The following is an 18331-nucleotide window of genomic DNA, read 5'->3' on the forward strand; positions in this document are numbered from 1 at the left end:
AATGATGTATTCATGATGCATTAATGCTCTTAACTGCATGTAAATACGAATAAAAATTGCTTTCTTTAACGTGACAAATGCAGCGTCTACAAACTAGAGTTAGTTGCAATATGCACCTTTTTTATAAAGTTAGTTTGTAAACCGCCTATTAACACAGAGAAGACGGACACAAGAGTTGCTGCTGTGGATGTTTTTCACAGAGAGACAACACATGTTTTTTGATGTACTTGATCAAAATAATTAGATAAACAAACATGTTCTTTGTTTTGGTTAATTAACGACAATCAGGAAGGTTTGGTTATTTCCGAGCTAAGGAATAATAAATCATCCGTCTTTGCTCGCTGCATCTTAACCTTTCTTACCCTCAGGTGTGCATAAACTACAGGTTATGAAGTCTTTTTTTTAATATATCTTTGTGATGGAGGTTATTTTATCGGTATCGACCATGACAAAACTGGTAATTAGCGGTTATAGCTTTCAAATGAAATAAATCGATAATCTCTAACCCTAATCTCATATTGAATTATACTTCATCCACTAGAGTCAGTAAAGTCAGTATCTAGCTTTCTTCTCGATCGATACATGGATACACAGTGTTTGTAACACCGAGCTGTCCTCTGATCCCCTCTCAGACCCCGTGTCCAGGAAGAGTATAAAGTCCGCCCACAGCTCTAGGAACAGATACTCCAGCCAATGGACGCTGAGCCGGCCGAGTCAGAGCCAATCGACGGCCTCCGCCCGAACTCTGACCTCCGACTGGCGGACCATGGGCTCTCACGGCATCACCGCCACGGAGAGCGACAGCTACAGCGCCAGCCTTTCGCAGGACACAGGTGGGTCATCACAGCCAGGAACCATCGCTCGACAACATTGATAACATTATTTTATACTAATTATTTTATGTCTTTTAAAAATAATGTATAGCAAATGGCAGTTCTTCAATAAAAAATCTACTGAAAATATGTTAGTTCTTTATAAGAGAAATTCAGTTTTCTAAATATTTTCAATTTAAATCATCCACGGGCAAATCTATTCCACACGTGATGTAATATACACCTATGTAGTATCATACAAGAATATTTTAGAAAGGGTTTTCAAAGGGTGGTCAAATGTTAGTCCATCCATCCAGTGGCATATAAACAATAGATACATCATAAATGCATCTGGAGAAAATATATTCCATCTTTAACCTCCCTAACTATACTGCACTGAAAAAAGGGGAATAAATAACAGATTATAAAGTGACTAAATACAAATAGTGTCATTGGAATAAGCGTCAAGGTTACACATCAAAATAAATAAGGATATAGTTGCCCACTCACATAAATTCATAAACCATAATGAACTCAACAGTTTCAGTTTCTCCAAAGGGTCTGTATCTGGTCATAATACTTTTCTCAATACAAAATATCATAAATAATGTTATTTTATCAGTCAAACCGAAATTGTATCCAGTTTTTTTAATACATTTACAATACGTATGTGTTCCAGATAAGGGTCGGAACAGCATGGTGTCCACAGAGAGCGCCTCCTCCACCTACGAGGAGCTGGCGCGGGCGTACGAGCACGCCAAGCTGGAGGAGCACCTGCAGCACGCCAAGTTCACCATCACCGAGTGCTTCATCTCTGACAGCTCGTCCGACCAGATGACCACCGGCACCAACGACCCCGCGGACAGCATGACCTCGCTCAGCACGCCGTCTGAACCCGGCATCTGCCGCTTCACCGCCTCGCCGCCCAAACCGCAGGACTACGACCGCCGGCAGAATGTGGCGGTGCCCATTCCCCACCGCGCTAATAAAAGTAAGTTCCAAAGGAGGCAGGAAAATCTGACTTTTCCTTGATCAGGCACAGTGAGGATACTCAATGTGGAGGCAGATTCTTGCTTCTACTACGTTTTATTTGGAACAGCCATACCCTGACACACACAACTGAGAGTAATGGGAAGCAAGAGACTAAATCCAAAGTAGGAAATATATAACTACAAATAATAAATTCAATAGGGCTTGAATAGATATTTCTCCAAACAAATACAAATATGAAGTGGGGATTAACTAGAATCTGTGGGGAAAGGTATCACCTGCACAGAGTTGACCAGGCCGCCTAAAGCTACACAGAGAAGCAAGGAGTAACACTGATATTTCATGTCACACGCAAAGGCTTGATTTCTTTTCACATATATTAAGAATCTACTTAAAACCAAAAACGCACACAGAAAAAACACACACAAAAAATAAAAATAAACAAAAATGTGAAAATAGTATAGCTATAAGCATATATATGCCTTGCATCTATATATTTATATATGATCATAGATCATTTCACAGATAGTTGTTATAGAAGCGAAATTGCAATAGAAAAATAAATAATAAAGTATTAATTCAAATAATTGCATATGATACAAGCTTTAAAATGTTATAAATATATATATATAAAATGATACAGGATGGTCGTGTTGTAGGTGTGGGGTGATGGTGACAGTGTTCATAATGGGACGCTCGTGTTAAGAAGGCCCTGCTGTGTGAGACGGGAGCTGTTGCAGTCTGTAACTGCATTAAAACAGGAAACCATGAATGACTTTAATCTTAACCTCTCGCGTCTCCCAGGTGAATTCTGCAACCTCCCCCTCTACATGAAGACAGACCCATTCTTCCGTAAGCAAGGGGAGCTGCATGACCCCTGCCCAGTGGTGCCGCCGCGGGAAGCCTCCATCCGCAGCCTGACGCAGCGGGCGTACCACACCCAGGGCCGCCACAAGACTCTAGACCCCAGCAAGCAGCAGGTCCTGACGCTGGGCCACTCCGGGCTGAGCAGCCTGGGGGCCAGCTCGGGCACCTCCACCCTCCCCCAGAGGACTCTCACCATGCCCAGCTCTAACACCGCGGCCACGGCCTCCACCTCCAGCACGAGCAGCAACTGCAACAAGGTGGGCGGCTCCAGAGACTCGCTGCTGGAGAGCAGCTCCTCCGCTCTGGGGAGACTGCAGAAACAGAGCGCGGGGGCGTACTCCAAGTCGTACACGCTGGTGTAGCCTCCGCCCCGCACAGACTCGCTGCCCCGCTGCTTCAGTCTGGCTCAGAAAGGGCATGCCACCATCTTTCTATAAAACCTGACTAATGGTGAACTGCCCAGCGGGACAGGTTCCTCCCAGACAGAGACCCAGCTAACCCTACGTTAATGTTCACCTGGGACTCTTTAAAAGAATTACTAACTCCAACTAACAGATCCAGCCGGCTGGTGCTCGGCTTCGCCTGCAGGAGTAGCACAGCTAAAAAAAAAACAGGACGTGCTTCTGTGGTCATTTGGATATATTGACTTTAATTGAGGAGCTGAAGCTCTTTGTTTATGACGATGAAGACTACGATAGCCAGTATGAAGCTGTGTGGCCATCCTGTCTCTCATGCACACACACATATTCCTCCATAGTTTCAGTATTATTGTCAATTTGCAGGACTTCCAGTTAAGTTCCCTATTCTTACTGTTTCTCTCACCCTCTGTGTGTCTCCTAAAGTCCCATAAAGCTATTAGCATATTTTCTCTTTACGGCGAATCCAAAAGAACAGATTCAGGTTCTCCTCCAGGAAAGATCTATCCCATAAACGCCCTGCACACGTCTCTCTCCAGCTGAACCGTGTCTCACTTTTGAAACAAATCACGACAACCCAAATAAACCCGCCATAAGTTCTCACATCACAAATAGAGAATATTTGGTATTATAAAGAATTTACATATATATTTCTATGTAGGTATATTATTGACATTTAAATGAAATTATGACAAAGTATAAATTGTATGTACTACCATAGTGTAGTAGTATATACAGCAATTTAATGTTAATGTCAAATTTAAGAACAAGACAATCGCTCAATCATGGAATTTAAAGAAGAGAAATTTAAAAAAGGTTGGACTAAAGAAAGGAAATTAAAGTATGTATACGGGGTGCTCTGTATGTTACTGTATGTAGAGCGCCTAAGAGAAGAGTGTTTCCTGTATGGACACAGAGCGGCCCTTTACAAGCCCAATGTTGAGAGGGGAAAATACTTTTAAAATAATATTTTAGTTTCAGTTTCTGAAAGGCAGGCTGGCTGGGTTAACCAAACACAATCCCCCTGGTTTAAACTCTGCTGTGTGTTTATGATGGAAACAATCATGTCATATTTCAAAGATCCATGAATGAGGTTTATGTTATTTACAGTATTAATGCTTCGGTGACCACTTCCCGCCTGCCTTGGTGACACTCAGCCGAACATCAGAAAGAATCCCAGTGATGATGTGAATGAAGTCAAAATAATATAATAATGAGCGATGTTATATGTCAGGGAGTTCCGCTTTGAAAAATGATATAATGTTCACACAATTGATATCTTTGTTGTTGCCCTGTCTGAAGTACTGTACATGTCCCGCCTTCTTTATCCCCCCCCTCCATTTTGTACATTCACACGTTACCTATTGGAATGTCTTTTTGAAGCATCTCCATGATAGCGTTTTGTGCTTTATATTTATTTATCCATTTTGCTTTGTTTGTTTGTTTATGGGACGGGGGTGTGTGTTGGTTTTCATTCATCATATTTGTTTTTATTTTTATTTTAGTTTTTGGGTTTTTGTCAAATGTTTTGGTTCCAGAGGCCGAACAGTACTAAGGCCGGTGGGTAGATCCAAGTGAAATCAGGGACTCGTAGCTATTCGTCACACAAACTGCTGTTGTGTAAATACTGGACTGGAGTCGGTCCGCAAACCTGAAGCATTCTGACTCCTGGTCCCCCTCCCCCCCCCCCCCCGCTCAGATAAATTAAAGGTTAAAGTTCACCACCCTAAACATACTAGATCCATCATCTCCACCTGTCAGTGTTGTTTATAGATTAAGTCTTGTACATAAAACACAGTTTTGTATGAAGAGCTATTTTCGTCAGAATAAATCAGGGGACACATCAGGGTCAAATGCCCCACTTTCAAAATTGAAATAGTATCAAAAATAAAAATATTTTACTTCTGAAATGGGCACAAAAACAACATTTTTCTTTCCCTTTATGTTTTTGATACTAATTTGTTTCGATTTTTATTCTTTTTTTAAAGGTTGTTTGATGTCGTCATTTGTCCTATTTACTTTTTTTATTCTCATTATTTTGTATTTTGTTCATCCTCAAAAAATCATTGCATGCTTGCTAAAAGGGAAAAACTGAAGGAAAAACCGTATGAAAAACAAAACAAACAAAAAAATAATGTTGAGGGTATCCCAAACATTTGTTTGAGTTGCTTGTTATAGCAATTGCTTGTGTTCAAAAGTACATTTTCTATGAAAAGAAAGCAAAAACTAAAAAGATCATTCTAACACCTTGTGCAATAAAGCTATCTTTCATACGTCACGGCTTCTGTCATTCTCAACAGGTTTGTTTGAATCTGAAATGTTTTTATTGGCATTTGTTTTTAATTAGCAAAGGCCCATGACATGAGATGGGGGAAGTGCTATACTGTACATGGAGAACATTATCTGATGTTGATGCTCAGCTTAATATTTACATCATATGAACATATAAATAGATATCCAGTATGAAATTGGCCAAAGCATGATGAAAGTGTGAATCCAATGAAAGCAAATGTAACAATGGATAGTGTACATGTGTCATTTATATTGACTTTAGGGTGCACCAGCAATTTAGCATTACAACATTAATGCCTCAATAACTGCCATGTTGTTAAAAACTCCACACCAACACTTTGTAACAAAGGCTTTCTGTTGTGTATTTTAAGTATCTGGCAAAAACTACACTTTCCCTGATGATTATGTTCTTTTGTTCAGACTCTGAAAAAGGCTTCTTCACATACACAGAAGTCCTTATACTGTTGCATTTGTTCTCCTAATGACAGGTAAGTTTGAAAATGCACCTTTAAACAATCTGCAGATAAATACATACACTGTAGACACAGATTGTGTATTTACCGTGTGTAAGGTCCTGATGTGTACAAGTACAAATAGCTAAAGTGAAACAGCATATTCCCAATGTATAGTGTCACTTGGTGTTCCAGTACTTATACACATATTTAGTTACAAGGACTTAATGGGGTAGCTATTTGGGATTACAGAAACAGCATTGGGTACAGTAGCACCATAAATGAGCAACAAAACTGGAAATGTGGGATTATAAAGGGGGGATGAGTTGCCCAAATACATCTCTTGTGTTTAAAATAACTGAAATTATTACTTTTTCTTTGTTTTAAAGTGAACTGAATAACTATGGGACACATGGGGAACACATGAAAGAACCACATAGCCTGTAGAATAATCAGGTTATAGATTGAACAGTATTCATATTAATAACAATTGTGAACAGCCTATCACTCAGCAGTGGAACGAGGTAGTGACAGGCCTCAGTGCTGCAGTTCACAGAGAGCACATTCAGGTCAGGAATTTATTTACTATTGTAAGCGCTTAATAGCAATGAAAAGGATAATTACACTCAAACCGTGTGATAGGCCTCATTCAGTGAATTGTAGGCATATATCTTTAGGAAACATCCAAAAATCAATTCCTCAGAATGTGCTCAATCACATCTTTCCCAGAAAGCAAAGCATTTATAATCTCAGGCTGCGGAGTTCCTCAAATTAACCTATATACAAAAAACATACATGTACAGAAGACATATTGAACTTTTCAGTCAGATGTGCGATTTTATGTGTGGCATTGTGCAGGAAATAGACTGTATAATAGCAAATCGTGTCAACATAGGTATTTCATGTCAATTAGTGACTGATACTTCTACTTTTTAATCAAATGTAATATGATAACCAGGGTATCACGTGACATGCAGACGCCCACCTCTTCTCCCTACTGTAACTTTATTCAACCACAAGAGGACGCCATAGCATTACACTGTCCAGTCGCTCTGCATGGGTCAACAGATACTGTGTGTCTTTGTGTGCGTGTGTTTGTGTTCGTGTGTGTGTGTTCTACTAAAACTGTGCAGTCACTCATGAAGGATATGCTGTAAATAATTGATGTTTTTCAGAGTCACCTGCACGGTGGCAGAGGTCTTTCTGCAGGTACGATGTGTTCAAGCTTCTTTAATATGCTTCATTTAGAGCTTTAAACAATTATATTAATTTAGCTTGGACCCTATCTTTAAGTAGCATTTATACATTGTTTAACAAGTTGTCAATCAGTATTTTAACTACTAGTGAGAACTGTGGATAATAATAGGCTGTGTGATATTTTTGTCAGATGACAGCATGGTGCAGCAGGGGCTTTTGAGAATCTGTCATGAGCCCACCCCTCCTATTTTATAAAATACTGACATTTTTGCACAGCCAAATTATATGCTTTTTATTCTTGATTTCCCCGGGCTCCTTTGTTGTGACAATATTGATCTAACTGCTAGCATGTGGCTTTGTAAATTAGAATCAGACAATGTATTTTTACAAATGAAGTACGAAATGAAAATGCAGAATGAATGGATTGAGATATCTGTGGGTTTGTTCAAAAGGCTCAATGAAAGACACAAGGAAGCTTAGGACAATTTTACAAGATTTAATTTATTAACTATTATACAGTTCACATAAGGCCTTCATCTTCAAACACTGGTCTCAGTCAGACAAATTCCATGGTTTGCTCTTGGTGCACAGTACATAAACTTTTCACGTTTCAGCTATTTCACTTCAGCATTTTGTTTTTGTTCTCGCACTAATTTTCATGTTTTAAAACCGGGAGAGGCTTTAATCCTTCTTCCTTTGTGTTTTTTTTTTTTTTTTTTTAACTCATGCACTAAACTTAAGTGGCCTTGAACCATTCACAAAAATTGTAAAAATGGACTTTCAATCATTGAAATACACACTAGAAATGTTTTCTACCATTGACTAACGGGTGGTGTTCCCCAACATACAAATAAACAACCATTATAGAGTAGTATGCACTCACTTTTTGCTCATTGAACAGCACATTTTGCCAAAGGTTGTGTCAGAAGTGGTAAGATTATATACTCCCGGGAGTCGTGTTATAGTGGGGAAAGTGCCGGTCTTAATGTTACAGCTCTGAGCGGTTTGAGAAGAGCCCAACAACACGTGAAATGACTGACTTCCTAACAGCATTCCCAACAGTACCAGTAGGTGGTGATCCCAAATACTACAAAGCCAAACTACTCTGACATTGTTGCAACCAAGAACCGCCACGATCATACAGAACCTCAATGTCTGGTGGTCCATTTTTAATAAGACAGAACTCTCTCCTCCTGAATGTTTCCCCATCCACCATTTTTTTTTTACTTCTACTGGTCGTTGTATTGTGTAGCAGGACTAGCGGTAACAGTGCGTTGAAAATACTAAACCTTCCGAGTCGAAGGTCCTTAATATTAGATGAGTACAAAGAGCTTTAGATAGACAGCCACAGCAACACGTCCAGCATCCTATCATGTTTCAAGCGTTTGGTTTCAATAGACACCAGATGGCAATTGTGTTGTGTTATGGTACAATTAGGTTACACATTCAAAAATGGCAAAATGTTCTCCTTCACTTGACTGAAAGCAGGTAGATTCTTCTGATATTATATTGATGTAATTAAACCAAACTTCCCTAAATGTACACTCTGATCAACCGACAGCTAGAAAGAGGACAAACTCTGAAAGAAAACGATTCTTTCACATGGCTGGGTGATTATGAGTAAATTCAGATTTCCCATCAACCTCAAATGGGACTTCTGGATCCACTTAAAGAGAACGTACGTTTTTACAAAAAGGACTGTTTTACAAGCCTGCACTGATGCCACATTCAGCCACTAAAAACAAACAATATGGACAATTAATAAAACGTGGCATTTCTTCAGATTTAATACTACACTATCAAAAAAGTGCTTCAGGTACGTTTGTGGATACAAAAAACTAGTTTGATGTAAACAAAGTTTGATCTACCAGAGCTCTGTAGAGGCAATGGGTATGGCTGTTTGAGCTGTGAAATTAAAAACACACAAGAAAACAGTATGTCAACAAAACAAAAAACCCTTTTGAGGGGAAAAACAACAGTGATCATTAAAGTGCATCCCTAGATGTGTATCCCCCCCTCACTTCCTTTCCCTCCCCATGCTGACCGCTCAAGTAGAGCCGATGAGAAAACCCGAAGGTAGACCTTAGACTGCTGCCCAAAGGACCTACAGAGGAGCAGTCTAAAAATCCAGTGGCAGTACTTTCAGGATGAACAAAAAAACAGTTTTACACGGATAAAAACATGATGGCCACAAATCAATTATTCCAGCTTGGCTTTAAGGTTTCTATTTCTTGGTAGTGTAGGATAAGTGGAGGCTGTAGACAGATGAGAGGCTGTGACGGACACCTCTGACCGGATGTTAAACTCCAGGTGAACGGGGGCTCAGAGGAGGAGTCACTGATAATGGCCGCCTCACGCCCTGATGCACACGAGTATGGACACAAATGGCAGGTTAGGGAAGTTTCTCGTACACTTCCTCATCTCCTCTCTTCATGCCCTCAGTTTTCCAGGATGGAAGATGTAGTGTGCAAGTGCACTTCTCTTTTTTTATTTTTTTTATTTTAGTGTATAGGTGATAAGGTCCAGCATCATCATGGGCACATGTGGCATCAGCGTCTCTCACAGCGTCTCTTGTTCGGCAGGGGAGTGGTGAGAGTGGGGGTGCTGGTGGAGGGGAGGGAGCAGGGACTGCAGGGGAGACTGGGGGGTGGTGGGCGGAGACTGCTGCAGGGGGCTGAAGTGTGCGGCGTTGTGGGGCGGAGACGAGCGGTAACAAGAGTAGGCAGAGCTGAGGGTGGTGGTGGGGGAGGCGGGGAGGCCCGCAAGGCCCGTGGGGGAATCGAGGAGGGGCTGGTTGTAGAAGAAGAATGTACACTGGTGGATGAAGCTCTCGATGATTGTCTGGTAGGTGCGCGTGGCCGTCAGGGCGTCCATAGTGGTGAAGTCCGGCCGCATGAGGGTGGGCCAGAAGCAGATGGACAAGTTCTCGCTGGTCATCAAGTTCAGCCGGTGCAGCTGACTCACCCTGAGGAGAAAAACAAACACACCACAAATTACTCATCATATGCTGAAAAAAACAAATGGGAGTTTTAGAAAACAAATCCATCACAGTGATTTAAACAGTGGTCTTACTTGTGCAAGTGGCTCACTACATATTTGAACACATCATAATTCTCCCTGGGGAACCTCCTCAGGACATCCTTCATGGTGTAGAGCCTCTGTTCTCGGTCATTGATTTCTGCACACACACACACAGAGAAGCTACCATTAATACTCATCGTTGCCCACAGCCATTTGAATGTCTCGGTACTACCATGCAAATGATTCTTGTGAACACTAAGGCAGAGCAAAACAGATCTGCAAAAACCTTCCCAGCACCCTCCCCTCCCTCCTAAAGAAATAATCATTTTTGTATGTTCTTGTGAAGACCCTCCCTGCCCAGCAGTGTTTGCTTACTGTAAGCCTCCAGTAGGTCCACCTGCAGAGGACAAGGCACCAGGGGGTCAGGCAGCTCAGAGAAGAAGCTTTTGAGGCCTCCAGCTACAGTGTTTATGGCGTAGTCTTTCTCCACCAGGTCCAATCCGTGGTCTATACGATGAGAAAGAGAGTGTTAGAAGGATCATAGGAAATAAGCAGTAGCTACCATCAGGAGCAAACATTCAGCTGCATGTCACTTTCCTTTAGTAACTCTCTGTTTATGTTTGGATTAGGCAGACACATAATTACATGTCAAACAAGTATGATGATGGGCTCACCCTGTTCAAACTGCCTCTGCATGCCTTCCATCTCTGACTTGTTGCCGCTTACTCGGTACAACCCCTCTGTATTCAGGCCTGAGGAAAAGAGAGCACAGCAGAGAAAAAAATAAGTGAGACGTGGGGGGGGTACAGTGGGAAACAAGCACAAACACTTCATTAGCCCCCTTGGAAACACACATGACGAAACATACAGTACTAGCAGCGCCTACAGGGATAACTGAATAAATCAATGTATTACTTTCACATAAGATTGTGGTCAACGATAATCATTCTAAGGTATCTAATCAAGAACATTAGAATTATTACGCTCAGTAAAGAAATACAATTCATAAATGTCCCTTCTTAAATCTGATTTTGCACACATCACATGCAGAGCAGCAGAACGTGTAAAAGACAACGCACCTGTGGTCTCAATGTAGCGGACACACTTCTCGATGAAGAGTGGGATGGGTCTGTCTGGGGAAACCACATTCACTAGAGGGACCCCAAAGTAAGTGCTCTCCGGGGGCTTGGGAATTGCTGGACGGGGCTTTGTTCTTGTTTTCTGCAGAAAAAAGAAAGACAGAGCACTCCATTAGAGTCTCGAACACGGATAATTATCTTGTTTCTAAGTGGCACTTGTTGAATTCAGTCACAAACTTTATGTGTGGACCCTCCCAAACACATTATAAACAGATTAAACATGCTCACTTAACAGTGACCCCCCACACATTTCATACCATCTGTAAACCTGCTATCATCATACCTATAGAAAAACATTTACAAAAACAGTTTAAAAAATAAGTAATGCAAATTTAATTTATGTTAATGCACATAAAATTACAATTAGCTACTTTTTTTGAAGGATTAAAAGAGAAAGGTTGGCTTAATACACACCTTGGCTGTTCGTCGCAGGCTCTTTAGGATGTTCCTCTTTTTTGGGTCTTCAGTCTCCTCGGCCAGAGTTTCGCTTTTCAGGGTCCCAAAATCATCCTCCTTGGTCTTTGGAAGAGCTCCCATCTCGTCGTCGCTGCCTATGAAGCTTGTGCGGAAGCTGCTGAACTTGCCAAGCCTCTTGGAGCGGTCGCGGTAAAGACGAGGCTTCACCCCCGCTGCCGAGAACTTCCTCCTTCGCTCCAGGGAGCTGCTGTCTGCCTCACTGTCGGAGCCGTTTCCGTTGGAGTGCATCCTATTGGAGTTGCGGATGGTGATGATTTTGCCTTGCGTGCTGTCGTGTGGCACTGAGTAGATTATCTCTTCATTGCTGGGGCGGGGTTTTGAAACGGCGTCGATGGGTTCGGCGTAGTCTGAGGGATCGTAGCCCACATCACCACCAGGAACCCAGGTAACCGCAGAGGGGAGAGAGCGACGGTGACCCATTGTATCCATATACGGGTTACGGCTCACTTTCCGGAAGTCAAAGGTGACGCCTGGTTTAACTCTTACTTGTGGGGGTATTTTGTTGTTGAGTTTGTTCTCAAAGTCTCTGATTTCAGAGATGACGGATATGTCACTGGAATCTAGGTCAGGCAGGTTGAAGCCCCCACCATGAGAAGTGAGTGTGCCATCGTAGTATGGCGGGGAAGGCTCTACGTCGTCCTCTGAATCCAGGAACATGGTGACGGGACTGGGAGAACTGCAGCGTGGGGAGTATACGTTTTCATTGGTGCATGCTTCAGCCACATTATCGTACATGTGCGTTGCCTCCACGATGTTGCGTTTCTCTACCACCTCCATCAGAAAAGAATGGAACATTTCTATCCTATGCAGACCTCCCACAACCCCCCCGGATCCACAAACCACACTATTGAAGCGACCCTCGATCTCATGTGCTAGCTCCTCGCCTTGCATCTGCTGCTCACAGGCGTAGTCGCTGTCAGTGAGCTCTGCCTGGCTATCTCCCACTGCCAGCAGCTGTACCGGGATGATGTCCTGAACTTCACACAGGAATGCACAAAGCGTCTCCAGGGAGGCTTTTCGGGAGACCGAGTACACAGCAATGTAGCCGTGCACTAACCTGCTCTTGCGCAAAGTGAAGGAGGCGTGGTATGAGAGCAGAGAGAGCTCTATCGCCAGCTTGTGTCCGCCAACTGTCTGCTCCAACAGCACAGAGGTGCCACAATTAGACATGGGCCTGCAGTGCTGATGCATCAGAAAAGGGGATAGGAGCTGCTCAACGTCATAGTTGTCCCCACACATTAGGCACATGACAATTCGAAGGTCTGCCTCTTGCGCTGGCTGGTGAGGGGAGTCTCTGAGCCCTGGAGGCTCAGGGAGGAGGGGCGGGGAGCTGCTACTAAATGATGTGCTCCTCCTAATATCCAGGAGGCCCCTCAGCACCTGGTTGATTTGGGACTCATTGACGTTATGGCCATAGCCCACACCAGGGGAGGCAGGGTCTAAAAAGCTACACTGCAACCTCCTTGCAGTCTGCTGTCCCTGTGTTATTAGGTGTAAGGCAGTTTCTCCACCAATTTCCACATATGATCCTACACCTCTTTTAGTGACTAAGAGCAGTGAGGTTGGCAACTGTGCTAGCAGGCTGTCTCTTCGTCCTAGAGTTGATTCCCTAAGTCTCTCAAGACTTTCAATCACATAGGAGAGGGACTCTTTTGAGTTGTACAGACACAGACATCCGTGAGGGGTGAAAGTGGGGGTGTTGAATGAATTTACTGGAAGACGTACATTTCCCTCAATCGGCCGCAGCGTCAGTTCATACATCTTCCCATCCAACACGTACCAGTCATCATTTGTGCAGAGAGCTCTAATCTCATTGGCAAATTCTCTTGCCAGTCCATCCTTCCCTAGTATGACAAGGTTGATTCTATCAGCTTTGGTGTCCCCAAAGTGAGCTTTCACATCGAAAAAGGGGTAACACGTGGGGAAACGTGAAACTAAAAGTTGTTCAATCTTAAAGTCTCCGCAGTGAGGACTGCTAGGGCAGGTCTCCTTTGTAGGATGATAGACAAAGTGGATATGCTTCAACACCAGAGCATCTCTTTCAGCTGGAAGTTTTTGAAGCGCCTTGAACCTCTGTTCTTCACCCAAAACCTCCTGAATTGCCCCCATCTTCTCCTTGCTTGGCTTGGCATCCACCTCAAGCTCGTAAAAAAGCTCAGAGTACTCCAGTAGGAGCTCTTGGAAGTCTTCTTTAGCACGGTCAATGATTTCCTTTTGATGGCGGTTGTACAGTTCCAAGTACTCTGTCTCCTCGAGCCACTGGTAGAACTCTTCATTCATGATAAAGCTGCGGGCCTCCTCCCACGGCCTACCAGGTGTGACAAAGGGAGAGGAAGACAACTTTTGTTTGAACTGCAGCCTCATCTCTGCCCGCCTGCACTCATTACGCAGATGTTCAAGGTGGGCATTAAATAGGTCCTCTGCTTCACCTGTCTCCAGTAGGTCTGAAGGGATTCTCTCATCTTCCATGTTGTCGATGTGAGATGTATCCTCCCATGGTGAGTCCTCCAGAACAACAAACCAATGGGCAAAGTGCTGCTTGGACTCAAGGACCTTCTGTACCCCAGACCAGCTTAGCTGATCTATCTCATCAAGGTCAGGCACTAAAGAACTAAGTGCTAAAGGAAGAGTGCTTAAGTATATTTTGCGACGCCTCTCAATGTGCTCCTGTTTCAGACGGTAGACATGCTGTTGGAAAAGCTTCTTGCACTTAGCTGTTCCCTCCAAGAAGACATATTCTTTGAACTCTGGGGAGGTGTTCATGCGACGACTGGTGTTTAACCAGGTTTCATTATGATTCTTGACTATGCGGTTGATAAGCCATTCATAGCGATCCTTTGCAGAAGCTATCTGCTGACTCTGGAGCTTTAGGGCTTCAAAGTAAGGTATGATCTTGGGTTTACCCCTGCCCTTATCAATAAGCTGAACCAACGTGAGGAAGGCAAGGTCCACATTTATATTTGAGCGTGCAGATGTCTCAACTACTGGTAGACTCTTTTTTGTAATACCAAAGGTATGTGCATCTTTGATGTAACGTTCAACTCCTTCATCACATTTGGTGAGGACCAGCACAATGGGCTTCTTAGTCTTGCTAATATGACCATACAAATTTGTGACAAATTTCAGCTGGTCATCAAAGTTGCGGTTCATGCCCCGGCTGACATCCATACAAAGCAGGAAGCCATCCACCTGCAGCTTTCCCTCAGGCATTTGTTTTTGCTCGAAGTCTTGCTCCAGGCCCAGCTGATCTGTACAGAAGTACATGAGCTTCTCTGCTGAAGACAGCTTGGTTCCTGCTGCCCGTTTGATATAGGGCTGCATAGCAGTGCTACGATGTGGCTGAAATGTCTGGTCATCAATGAATTCAGTTTGCTCAACGACGTGCATCCTGCACTCAGGCCCCTCTTCGAAAACCCGGGATACCTCGCCCCAAAACAAAAAGTGATCATTGTTAACCACTCGACCCCCAAAGTCACTGGTGCTCAACACTGATGTGTGGTCCAGGTAGAAGTCATCAGCGCTTGGCCGCACATACCTATTACAAAAGCAGGATTTGCCAACCCCACATTGCCCTTTCTCTTTCTCAGTTCCTGACAAACCTACCACAATGAGGTTGTAAATGGGTGCCCGGGCATCTTGCTTTTTTGCCATCATAGCCTGCTGACTCTCATCCTGCCACAAACAGGCACTGTATAAAGGAGTTCACTTGAATGTTTGTCCATAAAATTGCTGATCCACAGAGGAGATCAGATTTCACTTTCTTCTGCTGGTCTTCAACTTTAAACAAGGGCCATGCAGTGATATGAGCAGATGGTTCTTTTATTCACTTCTTCTGTGACATCAGATCCTGTAAAAAAACAGAAATAAAAAAAGAATCAGACAAACTGGGTTATGAACCGAACAACATTTTGAATTGAAATGGGTAAAAAAGGTCAGACCCTAAACCTTAGGACTATGGTAAAATAAAAACATAATGTTAAAACATGCTTTATTCATGTGATAATGGTCTTTGCAATTTTGTATTATGTTTATACCGTGATATATTCCACATAACCATTGCAAAATGTCAACATGCATAAGGTATTTTCCCTTCACAGTAATCGAGTTTAACCTATATCTGAGAATGATGAGAGGACCATTTTATTGTATTTTGTGCCCATTTTCTTTGTATACCAACATATGTGGAAGGAGTGGACCTTGTCAGTGGTGATTGTAAGGCAGAATATTTAAGGGGAACTAATGCTGGTTCAACATTTTACTGTGCTCTGAGAATTGTCCATGATCACAACTATGGCCTTGAATGTGTTTCAATTTAAACATTTGTCAAAATCAATACATTGTAGTTTATGACATCATATCTAGTCACCATCCAAATCATAATAAAGATGATAGCAGTCAATATCTCCAATAAGGGTTCGCACTGTAACATCAAGTAAACTCAATTCCAAATGGGGAAACACACAGATTTTTCCAAATGTCATTACATTTTTAGGCTGATTTGTTGCTGATTGTGACTGACTTACACATTTTATTAACAAAGTAGAATTAATCTGATGAATATTTAGTCCAATTATTTAGTATATAACATGTAACAAAAAAATGACATCATATTCCCCCTGAGATGCAAGTGACAAACCTATTCTGTCTCACCAACAGTCCAAATTCTCCAAGTACTTTATTTAATGTCATACAAAACAAAAATAAATATGTCATTATTACACACATGTCAGACATAGTCTTATCAAGGTGTATCCATGAAAAATGAATACTAATTAATCCTACCAAAAAAAAACATTTTGGGAGTGGTGCTCTTTAAATGACAATGTCAGCTGATCAGTGATTAGGGTGACAGCATGAAAATGAATATGATGTAGAGTCCTCAGTCTGTCAACCTAACTGAAACAGCAGCTATCAGCCCAATCTCCACAGACAAATCGGTGACTGAATAAAGAACTTATTAACACTTACTGCCAAAGACACTGAATTTGCTCAACCCATTAGGACACTTGCTAATAGACCAACTTCTATTATCATAGCATTGATAAATGCCTCCATCATAATAGCACTGATGCATTTATGATGTGCTCACATTTCAATAGAAGGCAAACATGACATATTGCAGAATTTTACTTTTGTCTGATTTTATTCACTTGAGTGAAACATCATGACAAATGAAAATATGGGGAAATGAACAACATGTAACATGAGGTGTCCACATATTAGAAACAAACAGCTCCGGCAGGGTCAAAAGCAACTACACCGCTCAGCTGAGCTAGGCCAGATACCAAAATGCAGACAAGTTATTTACGAAGAAAAACAACCACACTGATCAGTCTATCAGAAATAAAAACACAGTTTACTAAAAGCACACATTAAACCAATTCATTTACATAACCAACTTACTTAGATAAGATCTAGTAACGTTATATTTGTTGCGAAGGATTACCAGTTAACATGGGCTTTAGGGTGCACACAGAGGGGCTGACCACGCCAGGCCTGTCTACATAATGAAATTGCAGAGCCGAAATTTGGGATAGCCTACCTTCTCCACACCGACAATGTTTAAAGGGAATTTATTTACCCAGCTGGCTGCAGGGTGCAGCCCTCGACAGCTTCTGGACGAAATAGCCGATAAAGAATAGCATAGAGAGTAGGGTACATACCATCGCATTTCTCCCTTTCTCCTCCTGCATCTGTCAGGCCAGCCCTTGCCGCAGCCCTCGCCGCCTGATGTGCATAAGTATAAAGCCGCAGAATACACTATGGGTCCTCACAATTCACGTATAATACTGATTAAACAAAAACTTGTGCGATGGCGTACTTAGATTTAAATATCCATTACCCATGCCTGGATCCTCTTGACCAGCATCACTCTTTGCGTTGCAATTAAACACGGGGAATGAAGAAATAAATATCTCGAATGCTAGAACAATCCGATTTGTTCTTGCAATGCGGTTGCCTGTAGCGAAATCCAGGCGTATACAAATCTGCTTAGCCGTCTTCCTCTCGGTTCACCACGTTGCTTTTTCAATAATTATTCTGTCCATTGTTGTTCCCACATAATGCTGGGCCGGCCGCGCACACGAGACAACGGTGAGTTTGTTGCAATCCCCGTGGTATATTGTCTCAAATAATGTTTCTACTGCAACAGAAACTGTTCATGTCCTGGTCAATTCATGGGCAGATTGCGTGTGTGAAAGTGCTATTTCTGCCAGCTTTCCGATAATGGCGGCGGCCCTCCTCCCCGGACCTAGTTCTCCTCTTCTTTTCTTTAGGAAAAGGGAGCTGTGGAGAGAGGAGCAGCGGAGAGACTCACCCAGCGGCGCCCTGACACAACTGCAGCAGGTCGCTGCTCTATGCGGGGCTCGTTACACCAAAGTAATCTATTTCTCACAATTTAGACTGTATTTATAAAGTATTACCACACTTAATGTTCCGTAATTGTTACTGACTGTCACATGCCTACTCATAGAAAGTAGCCTACGTGTTTCAGGGCTACATTAGTACAGTTGTATGGCCGTTAAACAAACCAAATTAAAGTAGGGATTTATGTGACATAACGTTAGCGTTACTATAATGATAACTTACGTAGCAAACGTAGGCCTACTAGATATGTTGCAGTAACTCATTTACAAGTTGGGTGTGGTTTTTATCGTAAACTAATGTTA

The 18331-nt window shown here is 42.4% G+C and overlaps 2 protein-coding genes across 4 annotated transcripts in view; one reads left to right on the top strand and one right to left on the bottom strand.

The window, feature by feature from the left end:
• Positions 1-5367, top strand: part of LOC307020404 (cell adhesion molecule DSCAML1-like) — a 59760-nt gene extending 54393 nt beyond the window's left edge. For 2 of the 3 annotated variants that reach the window (XR_013802876.1, XR_013802877.1), the window contains exon 30: positions 633-774. Coding sequence is in view for 1 of the 3 variants with exons in the window: in XM_079651735.1 (XP_079507861.1) it covers positions 633-833; positions 1492-1803; positions 2607-3031 (938 nt within the window). In the remaining 2 variants the exon portion in view is untranslated. Of the gene's footprint in view, positions 1-632; positions 834-1491; positions 1804-2606 lie in introns of those variants that run through there. The other variant, XM_079651735.1, reaches the window with a different exon arrangement.
• A 2339-nt stretch (positions 5368-7706) lies between these two features.
• Positions 7707-18016, bottom strand: arhgap35b (Rho GTPase activating protein 35b). Its single transcript, XM_079648415.1, has 7 exons — positions 17327-18016; positions 11601-15510; positions 11127-11268; positions 10722-10799; positions 10423-10554; positions 10099-10204; positions 7707-9991 (listed from the first exon to the last, which is right to left on the bottom strand). Exons 2-7 carry the CDS (start codon positions 15315-15317, stop codon positions 9586-9588), a joined length of 4581 nt encoding a protein of 1526 aa, XP_079504541.1. The 5' UTR covers positions 15318-15510; positions 17327-18016; the 3' UTR covers positions 7707-9585.
• Between the last annotated feature and the right edge of the window lie 315 nt (positions 18017-18331).

This window comes from Notothenia rossii (genome assembly GCF_949606895.1).
Source record: "Notothenia rossii genome assembly, chromosome: 9".
Taxonomy (NCBI): Eukaryota; Metazoa; Chordata; class Actinopteri; order Perciformes; family Nototheniidae; genus Notothenia; species Notothenia rossii.